This window comes from Poecile atricapillus, chromosome 1, assembly GCF_030490865.1.
Source record: "Poecile atricapillus isolate bPoeAtr1 chromosome 1, bPoeAtr1.hap1, whole genome shotgun sequence".
In the NCBI taxonomy this organism is placed as follows: Eukaryota; Metazoa; Chordata; class Aves; order Passeriformes; family Paridae; genus Poecile; species Poecile atricapillus.
The window spans coordinates 137055732-137075130 of record NC_081249.1 but is presented as its reverse complement, the minus strand read 5'-3'; the positions used below and the strand labels follow the sequence as shown (position 1 = coordinate 137075130).

General features: G+C 40.8%; 1 protein-coding gene across 2 annotated transcripts in view; it reads right to left on the bottom strand.

The window, feature by feature from the left end:
• Positions 1-19399, bottom strand: part of LRP5 (LDL receptor related protein 5) — a 131949-nt gene that overhangs the window by 26513 nt on the left and 86037 nt on the right. For both annotated transcript variants that reach the window (XM_058858801.1, XM_058858810.1), the window contains exons 8-9: positions 2111-2327; positions 344-633 (exon numbers count right to left, since the gene is read on the bottom strand). In XM_058858801.1, coding sequence (XP_058714784.1) covers positions 344-633; positions 2111-2327 — 507 coding nt within the window. The remainder of the gene's footprint in view (positions 1-343; positions 634-2110; positions 2328-19399) is intronic.

Genomic DNA, 19399 nt, shown 5'->3' with positions numbered 1-19399 from the left:
AAACTCAGGGGGCTGCTGGGCTCAATGTTTAAATTACTCTATGACATAAAATCAGCTTTTCTAGAGCAGATACACATATGGATGCAACACATCCAGCATCCAAGATTTAGGCATTGGATATGAGCAGCCCACACCACTCTGGATTTTTATTTGGAGCAGGAAGATGCCTGTCAGCCTACTGTGCATTCAGCAATGCAACTGTCTTCATCTCCAAGGGTCTCCTTGGATGCAATTCAATGACAACACTGGCAACTGCAGGACAGATCATGTAACAGAGACCTTTGTTAGATCAAAGTAACTGCTCTGTGGCTTTATATTCAAGGAATTCACACGTCAGTAATACCTTCAAACTAACATCAGTCCAATAGATTCTGTTATCAGAGACATCAAAATCCAGAGCAGAGGCTTCCTTGACTCCAGTAAGAGGAATAGCAACATCATTATTATTGGTTTCAAGGGAAATCCTATGAATTGCTGCTCTGCTTGTGAAAACCAAGAAGGCTTCAGGAATGATGCAAGTCTTCATGTCACTCAACAGCTCAAGGCCAATGGGACAGGCACACCTGGCCTCCTGGGGTGTAAAGAAACACAGATGGCTGCAGCCTCCATTGTTCTCTGCGCATGAATTAGTTCCTTTAAAAAAATAAATAAACAAAACAACAAACCAGAACAGATATTAGTGCATTGAATTAGTTCCTTAAAAAAAAAGCACAGAAAAACAACAACAATTAAAACAAAACACATATTAGTGCATTGTAAAGGTAAAAGGGAAATGAGAGCACAGGGGGTTGAGCAAAAACACAGTATCATTTTCCAAAATAAGTTAACACTATGGGCTGTCAGCAGGGAATTCTGAAAAAAAAAAAAAAGAAAAAAAGAAAAAAAGCACCAAAATGGATTCTTTCTGTCTACCCCGGATTACAAAGCTGGACCTATTCCTCCTGTTGTACAAATACCATCTACAAACAGATCTTCCATGTCTCCCCAAAAATTAAATTCATTCACTGAAAACAGATAATTAATTATCTAGTTTTCACCAAGTACTCCATCTTTGTATCTCTTTGAAACCACCAGCTTTTACAAATGTTCAGTGATACAAAAGGGTGAGAAAAGAGCTGGATAATAGCAGCTCTTTCCCACCTGTTTAATTTAAAGCTGAGAAGATTCATTAGCAGAAGCAGTTCCAACAAGATCACCACAATCTCACACTTATTTGTTCATGTGATGGGGATGGAATGTGTAGGGGAAAGTAAGGACCAACACATAAATGAGTGCCTCTCTCCATCTGCTGGAACCAAGAATTTAGGTATTTTAAGAATGTTACCACACACACACAAAAATTCTCAAAGATCAGTCTCAACCAGGGTTCTTTTCCCGTTTTTAGGGCATACATATTTCAGACTGATGCCATTACTCCATTGCAACTCTTCTCAGTAATTTTAACAGCTGACTAATGAATCTGTTTATTGCTGTGCCCAAATTCCAGTGATCCAGGTAGCTGGAAAATCTGTGGTGCACCAAAGCCAGGAGGTCCTGTGACACACTTGCTGCACAGTGCCAGCAGAGGACTCAAAACATTGGCTGCACCTTTCAGAGATGCAGTGGAAGGACATGGAGATCCATCTGCTGATACTTTGCTAAGGGCAGGTTTTAGTTGTTAGGATTTAGGTACAACTGAGGTGTTAAGAGTTAATATGTAAGTGCCACATGCTTTGGGGCAACGTTGTAATGGTGACTGACTGTGCCTATGCCACCCAACAGAGAAAAGCATTCTGCTAACTGAACATCATGGGACTTTGCTCTGGAAGGAAAGAGCAGCAGGAAAGAGAGCATTTCTGTGAGAATAATGATTCCTGTAGCAGAGAGGAATAAAATCCTCATAAAAAATTCAAGGAGTGTAGTGAAAGCTGTGGAATATTTATGTCACTAAAACCTGCAAGCAAATTCCTTTGCAACACTGTATTTTCCCAACTTTAGAAACAATAGGTGCCATTTTCCTTTCAAACCCATCAGATCACAGTTACTCTCACTACAAGTGATCAACAGCTGCTAAATGAAAGCAAGGCCATAAAAGACTCCTACAGACCCATGCTACGTTGCCCATGCTTACCAAACACTTTGGTGACACTCGTTGCCTTAAGGCCCATTAAATCCGGCAGCTGATCAATAATGATGTCTCTGCTGGCCTTTATCTTGTGAACTCTTTCAATACTTCGTCTCTGCCAGTCAGTCCAGTAGATGTAGTCCCCCAGCAGTGTGAACCCAAATATATGTGGAAGCTTGTCTTCTAAGAGGGTTTTCCTCATTGTTCCATCAACATTTATGACCTGTGGAATGCCCAAAAGAAAAGGAAAAAATAAGCTTCTCTAATGTGGGTACAGTTAAAATAGCAATATCAACAGCTACTTCTATGCAAGAACCTCTTGATATTCCCAGCATGTTCTTTCCATGATCTGTGACTGAGATTTTAAATAGCTCCCTCTTAGCTATTATTTGGAAATTGTTTATTCAGACTCATATTAAACCTATACCTTGTAGGTGATTATGCTCCCTTCATCGTGCCATGCTTCTGTTTTCTTGTGATTTAAGATCTAACTTTTCAATTTCTAAGTGTGTAGCGATATGTATTTTTTTTTACAAATATGTATGACTCTAACTTAGTGGACTATTAAACCATTAAATGCCTAAATGTGGGCAGTCAAAATCAACCATCACTTATACCACAACTTAATAGAGTTTTAAGGCTCTGTTCATAAACAATAAACAGCAGAAGCATCTAAAAATAATTTTTTTAACATGATCACGTGACAATTACCACATCTTTGTAAACTAGCATATGAATTTCAGGGTGTTCATGCACACAGAGTAGATATCCAAATAAATTTAAAAATGAAATCTCCACTTTAAAACCTTACAATACCCTACAGATTTGTGAAAACAATATGCATTTAGATTTGATTGGCCATAAATGAAGTTGAGCCTGTTTTGCCTATAACAGTAACTGCTGAGTGATCTCTCCCTGTCCTAATCTTGATCCACAAGCCCTTCATTTCATTTTCTCTCCCCTGTCCTGCTGGGGAGTGGAGTGACAGAGCTGCTTTGGTGGGCACCTGGCACCCAGCCAGGCCCAACCCACACGAGGGATGTGCACTGGATTTTCCAGCTACCACCAGCCAAACAGCAGAGGTGAGCAGTCAGCTACTGCTACAACTGCACCCACCCATGCTGTGCACAAAAATCATCCCTGTAACAGATGTGAGTGTGAATGGAGGCTATAATGTGCACCTCTGGACTCCTTCCAGACAAAAAGCCTCCTGCTGGAGACAGTTAAAAACATCACTGGCATTCCTACAAACTAAGTTCCAAGGGAGCTGTGTATCAGCCCATCAACTTATGATTATTCTACTAGTTGATGGAGTAGCAGAGATTGAAGATTAATGTCTTTTTATTTTGTTAAGCTAAATAGAGTATGTTTAAAAAAAAAAAGAGAAAAAAAGGCTGTATCGGTGGTTAAAAGCCAAATGGTTCTGCAATTATGTCATTGCATCATGTCCAGGCAAACCCCAAATGCTCACTTATTTAGAACACTATCAGTCCCACAGGCAATACTGCAGGTTCAAAAGTTCGTCACGCATACTCAGGTGCTGAAGCCAAGCTGGTGCCACACCAAGTAAACAGGACACCATTTCCCTTACAACACTGCATCAGCAGGATGAGGATGAAACTTCCACGTTTCCATCTGCTTTTACAGAAATGGACAGTGGAAGTTCAAATACTAGAGCTGCTGACTAAAATGTACAAGAGAAGATTGAATCCGAGGATGCAGACACATTTATTGAAACCCATGCACATCTGGGGATGTTGCAGACAACACCAAGCTGTCGAATGTCAGGAATCTTAGGAGGTTCAAGAAGGCCAAGTGCAAGATGATGCACCTGGGTCAGGACAAACCCTGGTATTGATACAGGCTGCGGTATGATGGGATTGAAAACAGCTCTGCTGAAGATGTGGGCGTGCTGGTGGGTGAAAAAAATCTCCATAGGGCAGCCATGTGTGCTCATGGCCTGGAAAGTCATTCATATCCTGGCCTGGATCCAAGGCAGCGTGGCCAGCAGTAGAGAGGTGATTCCCCTCCTCTACCCTGCCCTGGGGAGGCCCCACCTGGAGTGCTGCATCCAGTTTTGGGGTCCCAGTACAAGAGAGACTGAGAGCCAGTTCAGAGGAGGGCCACAAAAATCATCGGGGCTGGAAGACTTCCGCTATGAAGAAAAGCTGAGGAATTGGTGTTGCTCACCCTGGGGGAGCAAAGAGAGACCTTGCTGCAACACTCCCAGATTATAAGGCTGTTCAACATATTGAGAATGGAGGTCCAAAATGTGGAAGCAGACAGCAATAAAATGTTTAATAGCTTACATTTTGGCTAAAAAACTGATGGAATAAATATCTGCTGTCTCCCTCTCCCAAACATCTCTCCCCAATACTCTGGGCAGAACACCTACAAATCCAAGCAGGCTTCCATTCATGCAGAAAGGACAGCTCTGATTTGAAGGATTTTTCTGTGCTGAGACCAGTTGAGCCCTCTAAGTGGTCTAAGTTACTTCATGGCAACAAGCAGGAAATGCTAGCTCTCTCCCTGAGATGATCTTAGGAGACAGGGCAAAGCTTCAACAGGGAGGTGTCACATATAGGTCAATGCAGGTCTATGTGCACAGTCTTTACTTCAAATTTTGCTGCCATCCACCTTCCCAGAGATACAGCTCCACTCTAGCATATGAAATGAAACCACAAGGATTCAAAGTAAAAATCTACAAACATGCCTCACAATATGGCCAAAAGCACAACTCCTTTTATTAAATCAGCACTTCCCATTTCTTCCAAGGGACTGGAATAATCCTGTAAGATCTGTACCCTCTCGTTTCCAAATTCAAACATCTTCTCAACTCCACAGACCACTAAAAGTCTGTGGAAACAGCACATCATCTAAATATTTACCGTGTTGTTCTTCTGCTGGTGATATTGGAACTGCAAGAATCTTTATAATGTACATGTACAACATGGAGGAAAGACAAGAAAATATAATAAAATACCACATTAACTCATCTTTTAATATCTGACAACTAAGGTCTGCTGACTGCAGACAAAAGGGAAGACTTTAAGGTGCAATCTTTGTAATTTAGCACAAATTGACTAGAATAGGCTTTATTCTACTCAGGGTTTTTTTTCTCTCTCTGTAAGTGATAAATTGATCTCAAAGGATAAATGAAACACTAAATGTGTTGTGCTTTACACACGAAACACTGAAAGTTCCCCTTGAACAGCGTCACACACTGAAAGCCCCTGATTAGTCTCAAGACTTCAATGACAAATCTCCTAATGAGGCCTTGCCAAACTCAGCTAAAATCTGTTGTGGGCAAAGTGAAATCAACATCAAAAGCCTTAATGAACTGGATTACACAAAAAACACGAGAAGGCGGTAAGGCGTGATTTTTTTTTTATATGCTGCTGCAATGTATGCAAAATGATTTTACAAATATTTCTAAATATAACACTCAAAAGCTCTTGGCTCTTTGAAGAAGATTAAAGTAAAACAATGCAATTAAATTCTACACATCAGCATGATTCATGTAGTCAACCTGTATTTCAGGTGCATCTATGAAAAAAAAACAGCTATTCAGTATAGACACAGGACATCTTTTGACAGAACAACAAAGAGATCTCTAAGACCTTTTCCCTATATTTCAGTCACCAAGATAAAACAAAATTTATTTGATTGCTAAAGACAAAGGTGTCATCAAATGAAAATCAGTTCTTGGGCTGAGCTAAATCACTGCGTGAGCAGACACAGCAGGTTGGCAACAGTAAAATGACATGACTGGCGTGTTCAGGAGACTCATGTGGTGGGCTTGTAGCCCCATGTGGTGGCTGTAGGACTCTGCGAGTCCTGCAGATCTTGTGGAAAGCTACACTTTTGCTGTGAGGGTGACTGAAAACAGGAACAGGTTGCTCAAGGAGGTTGTGGAGTCTCCACTATTGGAGCTATTCAAAAGTGATCTAGTCATGGCTCAAAGCACCCATCTCCAGGGAACCCTGCTTGAGCAGGGGTTGGACCAGCTGAGCTCCAGAGGTCCCTTCCAACCTCAACCCTTCTCTGAATGAGTTCTCAGGATTCTCACCAGCAGACTCTGAAATGGCACCTCAAGTGAACATACCCAGCCTTCTCTGGCTCAAGAAAGAACTTGTGAGACAGATCAGGTAGGTAGTGTGGAAAAGAAAACCAGAAAGTCATCAGGGAAAGATAAAGACAAAGAAAAATGGAATGACATAGAAAATTCCTATGGGTAAAGAAGCCTGCCCCAAAAGGAGAAGAGTGAAGCAGCTGTGAGCAGTCTATACCACAGTCTATATTCAGCTGAGTGTAAGCCATTCATTAATGTTTCCAACAGCTGAAACACAGCCACCTTTCATCGATGCTTTGGGATAAAAGCAAACACCTTCCTATATTTTTAAATGTCTAAAGGGGCTTAATGTCAGGCATGTATTGGCAGATACTGGCAAGCAGAAAAGAGAATAACATTCAACCAAACAGTACCAGAACCCATATATCAAAAAAGGAGAGATGGATGCACAACAGACATATCTGGTCCTTTTCCACAAGGACGGGCTGCCTGAGTCTCATAGCAAGCTGTTGCCTCAAACACTTGAGTATACTCAAGAATTTGTAAAGAAGTTCCTCATTGTTGTCCATAGTACTGTTCCCCTTGACAATATTTTGGCTACCAGGTAAAAGCTGCTTTATAAACAACATTCATCAGGTTTCTATTGGTACTACATTTCATGGATAAGTCCTACATGTACTACTGTGGCTCTTCTTTCAGAGAAGTTTATTTTCTGAATTCTTACACGGCTTGGTTGGTTGCAGTTCCAAACTATCATCACTCACCTACATTCAGAGCAAGCTATGAACCAAGAGAATCAATCCCTATGATACTGTGAGTGCAACACCCCTGTTGAACTGTGAATAACGATTTATTGATTACAAATACACATAGTGACCCATCACTACCCTTTTCTCTCATATTCTTTTCCTTTTTTTAAGAGACACTTCTCACTGAAGAACATGACATTTTACCTTGCTGGAGACACAGCATCACAACATACTTCTCTATGGCTACACAGATGGGCCACATTTTTACTCATAATACAAAAGCCACCTTCAGATGCCCAGAAAAGAAAATCCCAAAGAGGGCCACTGAATGTCAATGCTCTTTCTTTTTTTTTTTTTTTTTTTTTTTAAATCTGCCTTCAGAAGTACCTTTGCCGTCTCCTAGAGCTAAAGCACAGCAGTGGTGGCAAACAATCCCTGGTGTTTGGCTCTCTCCTCAAGCTGTGGTGGTGGCCTGCCATGGCTGTCAGGACAGATGTGCCAATCCTTAGACAGGAAAAGCAAAGCAGGTGGTGTGAAATACCAAATTATAGCCATTGGTGAAAGAGCCCACACTCAAACATTTTTCTGACAGTCTTACAAACAAAATTCTCTGCAATCTAGCAACACCAGCTTCTTGACTGAATACTCTAAAACTTTGCTCCAAAGGCAATGACTCCAACATATTATCACTTTGTTATGTCTTGTGCAAAATAAAATCTACACTTAGAAATGACTGCAAGACAGTTAAGTAGTGACTTGTTAATAATAAACTAAACCACCTACAAAGATGACAAATATAAATCTACAGGATAAAAAGTGGTAGTTTATTATGGTCTCCCATTTTCTCTGGGAATAATATAAACAAAACATACTCTTAGCCTTGTGCTCATATTAGCACCATGGGAAGTAGTTATTTATTTGTAGTGTTGATCTGTTCATATTTTTCCATATCAAATCACCATCACACCTAGTGTTCTCTTAGGACTTCACAGCATTGTTTTAGTTCCACAGAGAGTATTGCATTTTTAGACAGACTCTACAAAATACGAGCACAAGGAAGCTCTAGCAGACACTGATAGAGGGATGAACTATTCTTCTTGGAAAGGCTCTGTGTTAACATGATTATGATTTTGAACCTGCTTATTCTTTATAAACCTTTTCTTGGAGTAGCTAATGTTCTCCATGAGTTATATCAGCCTGACATTTCCAGAACATTCTTCTGCTTACAGGATATCAGAGGATTAAGAGTGCAGCTGGTCAGTTCTGTAGCTTCTCTCTCATAAGCAGAAACACGATGACATGTTTCAAAACTACTTAAAAGGGGAAAAAGTTAAACACAAACATAATTTATGGCAACTGGTGGCTAGACCCTAAAGCATGCAGAAACTACTGAATTAGTATTGCAGTTTTATGTTTAGGTAGAAGTTGATTATTTAATGCACCTGAAGGAAATCTTACCTTCTGTAAATACTTTTTCATTCTCAAATTCTGACCACTGAGTTTAAAGGGGCATACAACAACTCTGAAATTCAGCTAACACCCATTATTAAAACAATATGCCTTTCCAACTTCTAGATAACTAGTCTGGGAAAGGTGAAGAAGAATTTAAACTTTACAGAAAGAGTTTTAAAACTCATGTATCTTAATTTTTCCATACTTCTCTCCTGATTTCCCATTTCTTCAAAGAGACTAGAATAATCCTGTAAAATTTTCTCTCCTTTCCAAATTCAAACATCTTCTCAACATGACAGATCACTAGAAGTCTGCGGAAACAGCACATCATCTAAATATTTACCATGTTGTTCTTCTTCTGGTGATATTGGGACTGCAAGAACATCTATAATGTATATGTACAATATGAAGGAAATACATGAAAAGAAATGCAATAAACTTGATATGAGAAAAAATTTGTGGTAAAATTCTAAGTCCAAAAAACACATCAGCAATTTCAGCAGCCAACTGGAATTTCTTAAAAAGTCAAAAGATGCCAAAAACAGCAGCTACAATAGAACTTGATGTAGAAAGTGGCACCAATACTGGTCAATCTTTCCAAAGGAAAAAAACTGTCTCCTGTCCAGTGTTACCATGCTTAACATTAACTTGCAATGAAATATAAAGTAAGATAAATGTAGTATGTACTGCTATTTTTATCCTTTTTGCTTCCTTATCCCAAAATACATAGATTTTAGTGAGTTTTTTTCAAAAATAATTTTTAATGTTACAGACAATGAGAGGTTCCTGAACAGTTGATTGAGAAACACCAATCAAGTCATGCTCCCCTCCCAAGGCCTCACAATGCAAGGTCTCCTGCAGCCAGCCTCTGTCCACAGAAATCTGAGATTCAACTACTGGTGTTTTGTCCAGCACAGAGGGATCTCTTGCTCAGAACTCAACTTCTTAGCATTGCCCTGGAGAATCATAACAGATTCTTTTTCTCAGCCTCACCACAGTGCAATTATCTGAAGTCACCTGTAGCTCTTCACACCCTCTCCATACCGTGCTAGGCACGTACAGTGCTTCAAAGAGCTCAGTAATGGATCCCTTATGCTCTAAGTCACCACAAGTGTCATGCATGGAAATTCCACTGCAAGTCAAAGGTTAAAGAATAGACCCTGGATTAGCTGACATGTCCATTTATGGCACCATGCCTGGAAGAATGGAAGATTGTATCCTCATTTAACAAACTATCAGCCAAGCTTCATGTGCCTTCCTTCGTTATTTCTCAGAAGGTGGATCAAAGTTATCTCATTAAATATTTCTATTGAGGGAGACATGAAATACAAACACAACTCAAGGCAGTGGGCATGCAATGCCACCTTGGAGGGAGGCAGTGAAAGTCTAAGGACTCCTGTATGCATTTACAAACATTCATTCCATTCCTCATCTCATGAAGCTTCCTGGCACAAGTAAACAACAAATGCTAATGATTCCCTTCTATTTGTACCATTTATAGAAACATTGCAATAGACTAATGCAGTAAATCCAGTCTTAAATTCCACCATGTAGGGTGAATGTCAACAAAGAAGTAAAAGCCATGCACAGAAACCTAAACCAGGTTGTCCACAGTCAGCTGCACAGAGGCCAGGCTAGGACACCGCGCTAACACAACTTCACTGCCACCTCCTGCAGGACCAGCCCAGGTGCCTCTGGCACACACAACCCCTCTGACAGCTGAAATGTGTCTCCCAAAAGGACAGATAATGACAAGGCCTCCTGCCTTGATAAGAGCCTGCACTCCACTGCCACTTGGGATAAGCAACATGAGCAATCATATCTATTTGAGACACTTAATATTAGTAAATTCTGCAAAGTAGCATTCAGAGAGTTTATGGAAAAAATGTAGTTACCAGATGGTTTCCAGCCCCTGCAAGTGGTTAAAAAGGCAAATCAATTAACTTTCAGCCATCACAATCTTGATCTGCTTTCAAAAGAAAGCTACCTTCCTTATTGCCAAGCCTGGCAAGACAGACCCTCAGAGGACATTCAGAAGCTCAACCCACAAGGCTCCCCACAGGAAACCAAGTCCTGCACAGCTGAAGGCCCTGTCTCTGGTGATTGTGGTACAGAATGTGTTCTGTGGTGTCTCGCAGGGAGGGCAGTGCCACTACTCGGCAGCCAAAATGTGCAAGTCTCTGGCGGGGTAAATGTAACACAGGAAGATGCTGCATTACACTGCTCTCTCTTCATCAGCCCCCTCTGGAGGTCAGAGCATCACATGAACTACCCAGAATGTTATGTTTTTCATGTATGATCTGACTGTCCTACCCCAGTTCCTAAACACCTTGAGGCTCCTGACAGTAAATCCAAGTAAGGTTGTTCATTAAGAGCTTCCCAGGTCAAACCAATATGAAATAGTGGAGTCAAAAGTTTAGTTGAAATTTAAGATGTCTTTTTAGCTTACAAGACAAATTTTTAGGGCATGATTCCCTGAACCCCTACATAAGTAAATATATATATATATATTTTTTTTTTGCGAAAGTAAAAAAAATAGGTGTATTTAGCCTCATCTGGTAAGAGAAGAGCAGACATACACACATACACAACATCTTCAGGCAGTCAGCTACAGCAAACTGCAACTTGCAAGCTGCCTCTCTGCCTTTATCACGCTGGTCTAGGGTCACAGTTAAGAGAAAAGTACCTAAGAGTCCCTTCTATTTGAAGTTGGGCAGTTAACTCAGGTATCAAGAAGATTATTTGGTTTTACAGTTCAAATATTAGACAGAGAGATCCCAGTGTGTACCCTCAAGTAAGTCACCCCATCTCTCCAAACATTATTTCTACACTTGCATGAAATGGATAAAATATTTTCCTCTTTTCTGAACCTTGCCTTCTCTGTTCAAACTTCTCAATACCAAAGAAAGGTGACAAGATAACACATCTTTCAGGCACAGCTTAGGATTTGTCAGGAGATGCTGCTCAGTCCATTTCAAGTAGATGCTACTCCCCCATCGCCCCTCACTCCCCTGTTCACATTGACACCTTCTTGCCATGCCAGCACAACTACTTGTGTGGCAGAAAATGTATCAGACTGAAAAATAATAAACCTTTTTGTCTGGTTACTTTTCAGCTGGATGAGTTCCCTGCTCTGTTTTCCCACATGGCTGCACAGTCTGCTTTGCCAGCCAGGACAGAGCAGGAACACACAATGAGAGAAGAAGGGCTGGGACTGCCTTCAGGTACTGATGTGAAGAACTTGTGTAACAATGAAATAGTAAATAATTGATGACTTACATGCCATATAGTTGACAATCTTGGAGGGCTGACATTAAATTAGAAGCAAACCATAAGGTTTGTGCTCTCTTAATCCTATGCAAATGTCCCAAAAGCTCATATTTAATGTGAAACCAGCATTATCTGAAGACACTTAATCCCAGGTAAAAGGGGCAAAACACAACCTGTGCACATAACCGAGTCACCCACAGGATACACCTGCAAAGCCAAGCAATGAGAACTGACCCAACACCAGTCTCAACTGTAGTCTGCCAATTAATGACTTTCTCTCTGAATAACTAAAATCCAAAACGCCACACTTGTTTTCTAATTATTTGTTATGTATGAAAGGTGAGGACCCTAATGCCAGGGAGAAGAGCACAGCTTTTTCACCCTGAACAATGAGGCAATGATTCCACCTGCTTTCCTTCCAAGATCTGTCTTTCTGCCCTGTATTCCCCTGATTGTGCAAACACTGGATTGGGGTAAAACCTCATCTTACCAGAGACTGCAACATGATGCTTCCAAGTCTAGAAGGCTTCAGCATTAAACCAGGATTTGGCTTTAGAGTGGTGGAGATGGGAAAACTTAATTTTAAAAAAAAATTAATTAATGGTGGTATCTCCCTCCCCGAAGGGCAGCACAACTGAAAACCTGCTACTACAGGAGATTGGATTTACAAGAGAAGGACAATGTACACCAGTACACCAGTAACTACATTTTCACTCTTTTGGATTGGAGGGCTTGTTTTTTCAAGGATGTTTATTTCTAAAGGAGTTCTTTCTGTAGCAGACAAGCAGCTGCTCCCATGGCAGCTCAGGCTAGAGCAAAAGGGATGGAGTAGTAGATGAAAAAGTAAAGCATTTCATGTGAGCCACAAACACACTCCTCCAACAGTGTATTTTAATGTAGGAAAAGGGCAAAAGCAGAAATGCTCCTATCTCCCAGACACCTGAACTCTATGGATCAGTTGTTGCCCTGCCACATCAAGCAAAAGCTCCCGAGCTTAAAAATAATCAAAATTTGAGAGAGCTATTCAGGTAAATAGCATATGCACACTCAGCTTCTTTTATTCTATAGACACCTGGTTTGGTTCACTGTCCAAGTTAGAAACTAGGACCAGATGGCCTTTGGCCTCAGCCCACACGGCCTTTTAAAGTTCTAACTCAGTATTTAACAGAAAGTCCTGAAAGGAACAAAAAGTAAAGTTAACTTAGAAAGAAAGGCTAGAAATGATCATCTGAGGAAAGTATTTCCTCCCTTCTGATACTAATTAGGAGGGGAAGAATCTCCAAATTGGAATCCTCAAGGCCCCTGAGGTCAAATATGATTTTAGCAGTACTCAGGCTCTTAAAAGAAAGAGAGGCATCACAGGAGATCACCAGCTACACCCACTGCTCCTTGCTGAGGTCTTACAAATGTCTCTTCAAGCAATAAACTCTCAAGTGCAAGAGGAGAGACAGCATGAACTGGTTAATGCCAACCCAAAACTGCGTCCCACATTAACAGCAGACCGAGTCTCCATCTAGACTGGACATGACATTTCTGGTTCCTAATACTTTCAATAGATAGAGAAATAAGAGGTGAAAAGGTCAAGCCAATGCTGTCCAATACTGCAGGCTTTGAAGGAACTCCAAATATGATATCCATATGCAGCAGTGAGCACAACAACATCCAGCCTGGATGTAATTCTCAAATCTGTTAAAGTAGCACATAATCATAGAATGTTAAGGGTTGGAACATAAAGACATAACCCTGCTAGTGCACTTGTTCATGTCATTATCTTTAGGAATATATGGCATAACACTAGTGTTTTGTGTTTTTTAAAGCAGTATAAAATTGCATATTCTGAATTAAACAAAGCTCTTTGCAGTCATGTTATCAGTCTACTTTCCAATACTTGTACAGAAAGTTTTCAATTAACCAGAAACACATGCTTAAGCTTTATTTAAAACTGATGGACCTTCTGAGAGCAATAAAAAAGCTTCAAGGAATCACTGGTAACCTGCCTGTAAGAACACACACACACAAAACATTCTAAAATTCTGCATGAAATTCCTGAAATCCTGAACTAAGGCTTAAAGAACAACAACAAAAAAACCAACCAAACAACAACAACAACAAAAAAACCCAGTTTGTCTCAGTAACACAGAATTAAAGCAATGCAAACTTTTTTCTCATTTGTTAATGAATTAGGGACAAGTCTATTCTCAACTTAGAAGAAGCCAACGGCAGAAATGAAAGATGTTGCAAGGGTATTCAGAAAAGTCTCCTCAGGAGTCAGATACCCAATATTAGAAATAATATTCTTCTGGAAAATTAGTTTAAAAGCTGTTTCTGTGAAAACAGTTACATAATGAAAGAATGTTTCCTGAAAATGTTTCTGTGTAAAAAGAAAAAGGAATGTTAGCATTTTTCAGCCAAGAAAAAACTGAAGTATGGTATTTCAAACAGTATTATTTCTTCTCAAGTTAGTACCTCTAGAAATGCATATGATGACTTCCAGCTCTCTTTGCTTGCTTCTTGAAGGGGTATGTGAATATAAGAAACTGCTTCTCCTGGATCTTATTGCTACCAGTGCAACACTCTTTGGTACACCTAGGAAAACGTTCTCAGATTTGATTCTCCTCTTGCTTTGGATTAAAAGATACAAAAGCTACAAAAGCCAGTGTTGTTCCCCAGGTATCTAAAAGAAGTGTTTCTTCTTTTCCCTAGGTGAATGCTTGGCTCCACTTGAGAAAACTGAAGCCAGCAGTAAAGGTTTAAGATGCTCGTTTGCCTCTCTTAACACAGCTGAGGCTATAAATTTATTACACAATAGCCCAGCAACTTCATGATCATTTTCAGCCACTGGAAGAGACAGTTCAAGAACCTTTCCTACACATCAAACTTTGCAGCTCGTTCTCATCTCCTCCTCTGCCAGCACATGCCTTTCTGTGGCTGTAACAGCCAGACAAAGAATTTGATTCAGTGTAAAACCTGAAACTTGTCCTGTCCTTTCTCAGCTACAGTGCTGAGGAATAAAGTCCAGGTGAAGCAAGGCAACCTAAGACTGAACCATTCTGAAACACATGAACAGCACATTCTTCTCCTGCATTCCAGTTTCAGACTTCCAAAACAATTGAAAGGCATAAACTGCTTAAAATGACAGAAATATGGTAAAGAACTACATCTACTGGTCATTCATTTATTTTTGTGGGTGTAATGCACGCTACATCTTATGAACACAGGTAGCTTGACTACCCTTGGACAAAGCATTCACACAGAACTTGAGGCCCACATAACACTACTTTTTCATGTAGCCTTTTCTGTGGTGGGGTCAATGATAATTTACACAGACTGTACCAAAATACCCTGCACAGGGGCGGGCACAATGCCAAGGCACCTGCACATGCTGGGTGCCACCCAGCTGGAAAGCAGCCTGGCAGAGCAGGATCTGGGGGTCCTGGTGGAGACTACGTGCCCTTGCTGCAAGGAAGGTGATGGCAATCTGGGCTGCATCAGGAGGAGTGATGCCAGCAGGTCAAGGAAGGCCATCATCCTCAGCATTGATGAGGTTTCCCTGGAGTACTGTGTCCAGTTCCACACTCCTCAGCACAAAAAGATGTGGACGTGCCGGTGTGAGTACAGCAAAAGTCTGCAAAAGGTGATTGATATCTTTCTCATGGGAAAAAAAAAACTGAAGGAGATGGGTCTGTTCTGGAGAAGGCTCAGGGGGCATCTCATGAATGTATATAAGGAAAGGAGTAAAAAATGCAGAGCCATGCCACTTTTCAGTAATACCCAATGACAGAGGCAATGAACTCAGACTCAAACCCAGGTGATACCCTCTGAACATCAGGAAATGCTTTTTCACTGTGACACTGACCAAGCCATAGCACAGGTTACCCAGGGAGGCTGTGAAGTCTCCATCCTTGGAGATACTCAGAAGTTACATGGTCTAGGCAACCAGTTCCAGGTGGCCCTTCTTGAGCATGAGGGCTGGACATGACCTCCAGAGGTCCCTTCCTGCATCAACCATTCTGGGATTCTGTGTGACTGCTGTTTAATAAAGCCCTTTTAAACTAAAAAACAAGGAGATGAGTGCTTGCCACCTCCACTATTTGCACTCCAGCTCATACTCTGTAAATCCCTTCTCGTTGTGGTCTCCGGCACATATGGAATCCATTGTGAGCAGACAATCTGCCAGCTCTGAAAACAGCAACGCTATTATAAAACAAGAAACTTCAACCCTCCTTTTGGCACAATTATGTTAGCAAGTCTCAAACATAACCATAAGAGAAAAAAACCTTTTTTTTTTTTGTTAAGATTGATAGAATTGGATTAATGAAAAAAAAAACCTGCACCATGGCAAGTTACAGAACTTCTAATTTCTTTTCCAGATTAAAAAAAAAGTACTTCAGAACTTAGTCTTATAGGATAAACTTAGATTTTTCAAATGTTGTTTAAAACTTATGTATAGTTAACAATACAAAATTTCTGTCTGGTTTTGCTACCTAGAGGTAATTACCACCCCACAGGAGTAAAGTCTCCCACATGTAGCCTAAAGCTGCATCTTTCTAGATAGTCTTTGTAAGCACATTCTGAAGTAAAAATAAGTGACAACCCACTCTTGAAATCTTGTTTTTCTTTACAGCCCCACACCTTTTCATATACTTGACAAAATATTTAGTAGTCAAAGAGGAAGAGTATCTGCAGTACCATCATAGATTACAGAAGACTTTTTGTCATATCTATGTGGTTTCATTCATTAAAAAAACTCACTGTAACACATTAGAAAAATCTGAGGAATTGCTGTAGTTGGGCAAACCTGCATGCCACATGTCAGAGTAGCAGGAGACTTCACACCGAGAATGTCCTGGATCTAAATGTCATTTTGACACAGTAACGAAAAAAAAACTCTTGACAACAACAGACTGTTACCAAAGAGAAAAAAAAAAATATATTTCTGTCATTCAGTACTGCACAGGCTCTGGAAACTCTTGTGATCATAGTCTGAGACATGGGAATCAGACTCAGCATCAAGAGAACAGACTACTAGTTAACAAATATTCATCAGATACATTATTATCCTCTTCTTATTCTACATTAATTTGAGGAAAGCACTTGCATACTTTAAATTTGTTCTTCCTAGAGCTTGTAGTTAATGAAAGCAAATGACTTAGCTGCCTTGTCATCTGAATTATTGAAAAAGCATATGATTGGGGGGCAGGGAAGAACTTCCTAACCAAGGCCATGGTTTCAGTGGCTCCCACTGCCCTGTTCATGGCACTACTTATTTCCCCCAGTGACTGCAGGCTCAGACACCTCCTCTATCCGTACACATGTGGACAATGCAAAAGTGCACATCTCTTCTAAGACGTCACTTTTCACAAGGGAATAAACAACAACAACAACAAAAAGAAGTGTAACGTCTGATTTTGGTGTTGCAGTCACTGTCTTCTCTTTGCAAACTGTATGAAGTATTTGAGCACCCTTTTTCAGTTGTGTGGTCACGATGCAGTCTACCTCAACATACCACAGCTAATATTCCACTCACTCCTACAGCCAACTTTAAAACAAAGCTGCTCGTAAAAAGGGCTAGACAGTATGTTTTAGTTACCTTCTGCCTTTCCATTTAAGAAGTCTGCTGCAAAAGCACAGCAGATACTCAGAATGAGACACTGTGCTGCATTCATAGTTCATGAGTATAAACCATCCCCTCCAGCTCCTGACTCAAGGGACAAGTCCAGCTCCAGTAAACCATGGCTAAGGTGTGTGCCTTGGAAAACATTCCACCTTCAGGGGTCTAGGTATTAAGCTCCCAGTACCAGCTAAAACATGACTGGGGAGATAACCCCTCTACCCTTTACCACAGACCTCTGCCAACCCTGCATGGTTCATAAATTATTCTCATTTGGCAACCTCAGTAGTTGCCAATGTTTTTATTTTCATTATAATCTCCACCGAATTCGCAGGCCTGCAAATGGACACAAATATTCAACTTCTTTTCTAAAGTTAGGTTTAGACTTTGGCTCAAAGGGCAGGGCCCCCACACTTGTGAAGCATTCTACTCCTGTTCCAAAAAGGGCTCAGCTTTCCTGCTTTAGCTTCAGCTATCCTTTTAATCTCATACCTTGCACAGCACTCCTGCTTTATGGCTGCTGCCCCATTCACTGGAAAGCACAGAATGAAAGGGTGTGTTTCAGGGATGAGACTTCCCTCATAAAAAACCTGGTCCTTGTGGGTGTCCACCTTCACATCTGCTCATGTTTTAATTATTATTTATTTATAATTTGGTGAAAGTCATTAATTTCTACACACCAATTCATCATTTTCCCTCATGCAGTATCTCCCAGTGCCTTCACCACTGCTGACAGAACAATGGCAATGAGGAGCTGTGAGCCAAAGACCACCTAACAGACTTCCACTCTGACACAGCCTGAAAAACCAGCACCATTTCAACCGTGAGAGTGAATTCCAATCACCTGGCTTTTGGAAAGAAGCAGCAGACTTGTATGTTCAGAAACAAATTAAGCAAATGGATAGGCACAGGGCAATGGCAACCAGGGATTTAGTTCCAGAAAACAGAATATACCTTGCACTACAGGTATATTTGCTGAACTTGCTCTGTTCCAGTGTGTCCTTCCCCACAGAGAGCTCTCAAAGTAGCTGTGAAGCATCAACAGCCCCTGGGTAATTCACTGCCACTGTCAGCAGTGCAGATGCACATTTTTTCTTTCTGCAGATCTTGACTTAAACACAAAGTTTTGCTGTTTTTTAGACTCTATTCAAACAATGCAAGTTGTGGTCACTGCTCAGAAATAGCTCAAGATGGGACCTGGATGGTTTGCAGTATCTGAGAGGGACCAGCAGATATGCGCTTCTTGCTCTGGGGAGAAACTTTTTGCCAGTTTACTGCACACAACACCCAGTCAGAACTGTGGGATGTGACTGTGCTCACCTTGACTGCTGTGAGTCACAAAACCTTTCTTCTCTTCATCAAGTCACTGCTGATATGACCAGGATCCACATTACACCCTCAACCAGAGAGAAAAATGAGTTTGGTAGGGAACTTTTGCTGCAGCAGAGCTCAAAGGAAAGGAGCAAAGCAGAACCAGGGTGACAGATGCAAAAGTGGCCAACAAAAATGAGCCTAGTCTGGTTGGGGCAGAGCAGAATGCATCTGGAACAGAGACAGCATTAAATATTTATTAAAAAATAAGCAATCGAGAGCTAAATCACTAATTGCACCTGCAGTGTTAACATTCATCTTCCCCAAATGCCATCCCTCCTGATTCTAAAAACTTCTGGAGACTCACAAACCTTCTGTTTTACTCTGTGAGGAAGAAGTAGGATGATTTCCTCTGTTCCTGCTATTGGACACCTGCAAGACTGAACTAGTCTCTTCATTTCAGTGCTTGTGTCTCTTCCTCTCTCCATTTGTTTTGTCTATTTAGCTATTTAGCTTTGGGGCTTTGTGGGTGGCTGCTTGGGTATTGTGCTAGGTTTGTGGGTTTTGGGGGCTGTTTTTGCTGGGCTTCAAATTTTTCTTCTTTTTTTGAGGGGGGGGTGTTGCAATATTTATTTGGCACTTTACTTTTATCTTCAGCTCTTGGGAGACACTGACTGAGATAGAAATTTGGCCTAAACTGAAATATAAATGTTTTAAGTACTCTGGGTTTCAGAGAAATTCCAAAAATGTAATATGAATCCCTGAAAGGCTTCAAAGATAAGAGCAAAAAGCAAGCTACAAAAAGTCATTTTAAGTCCTCACTTTTAAGC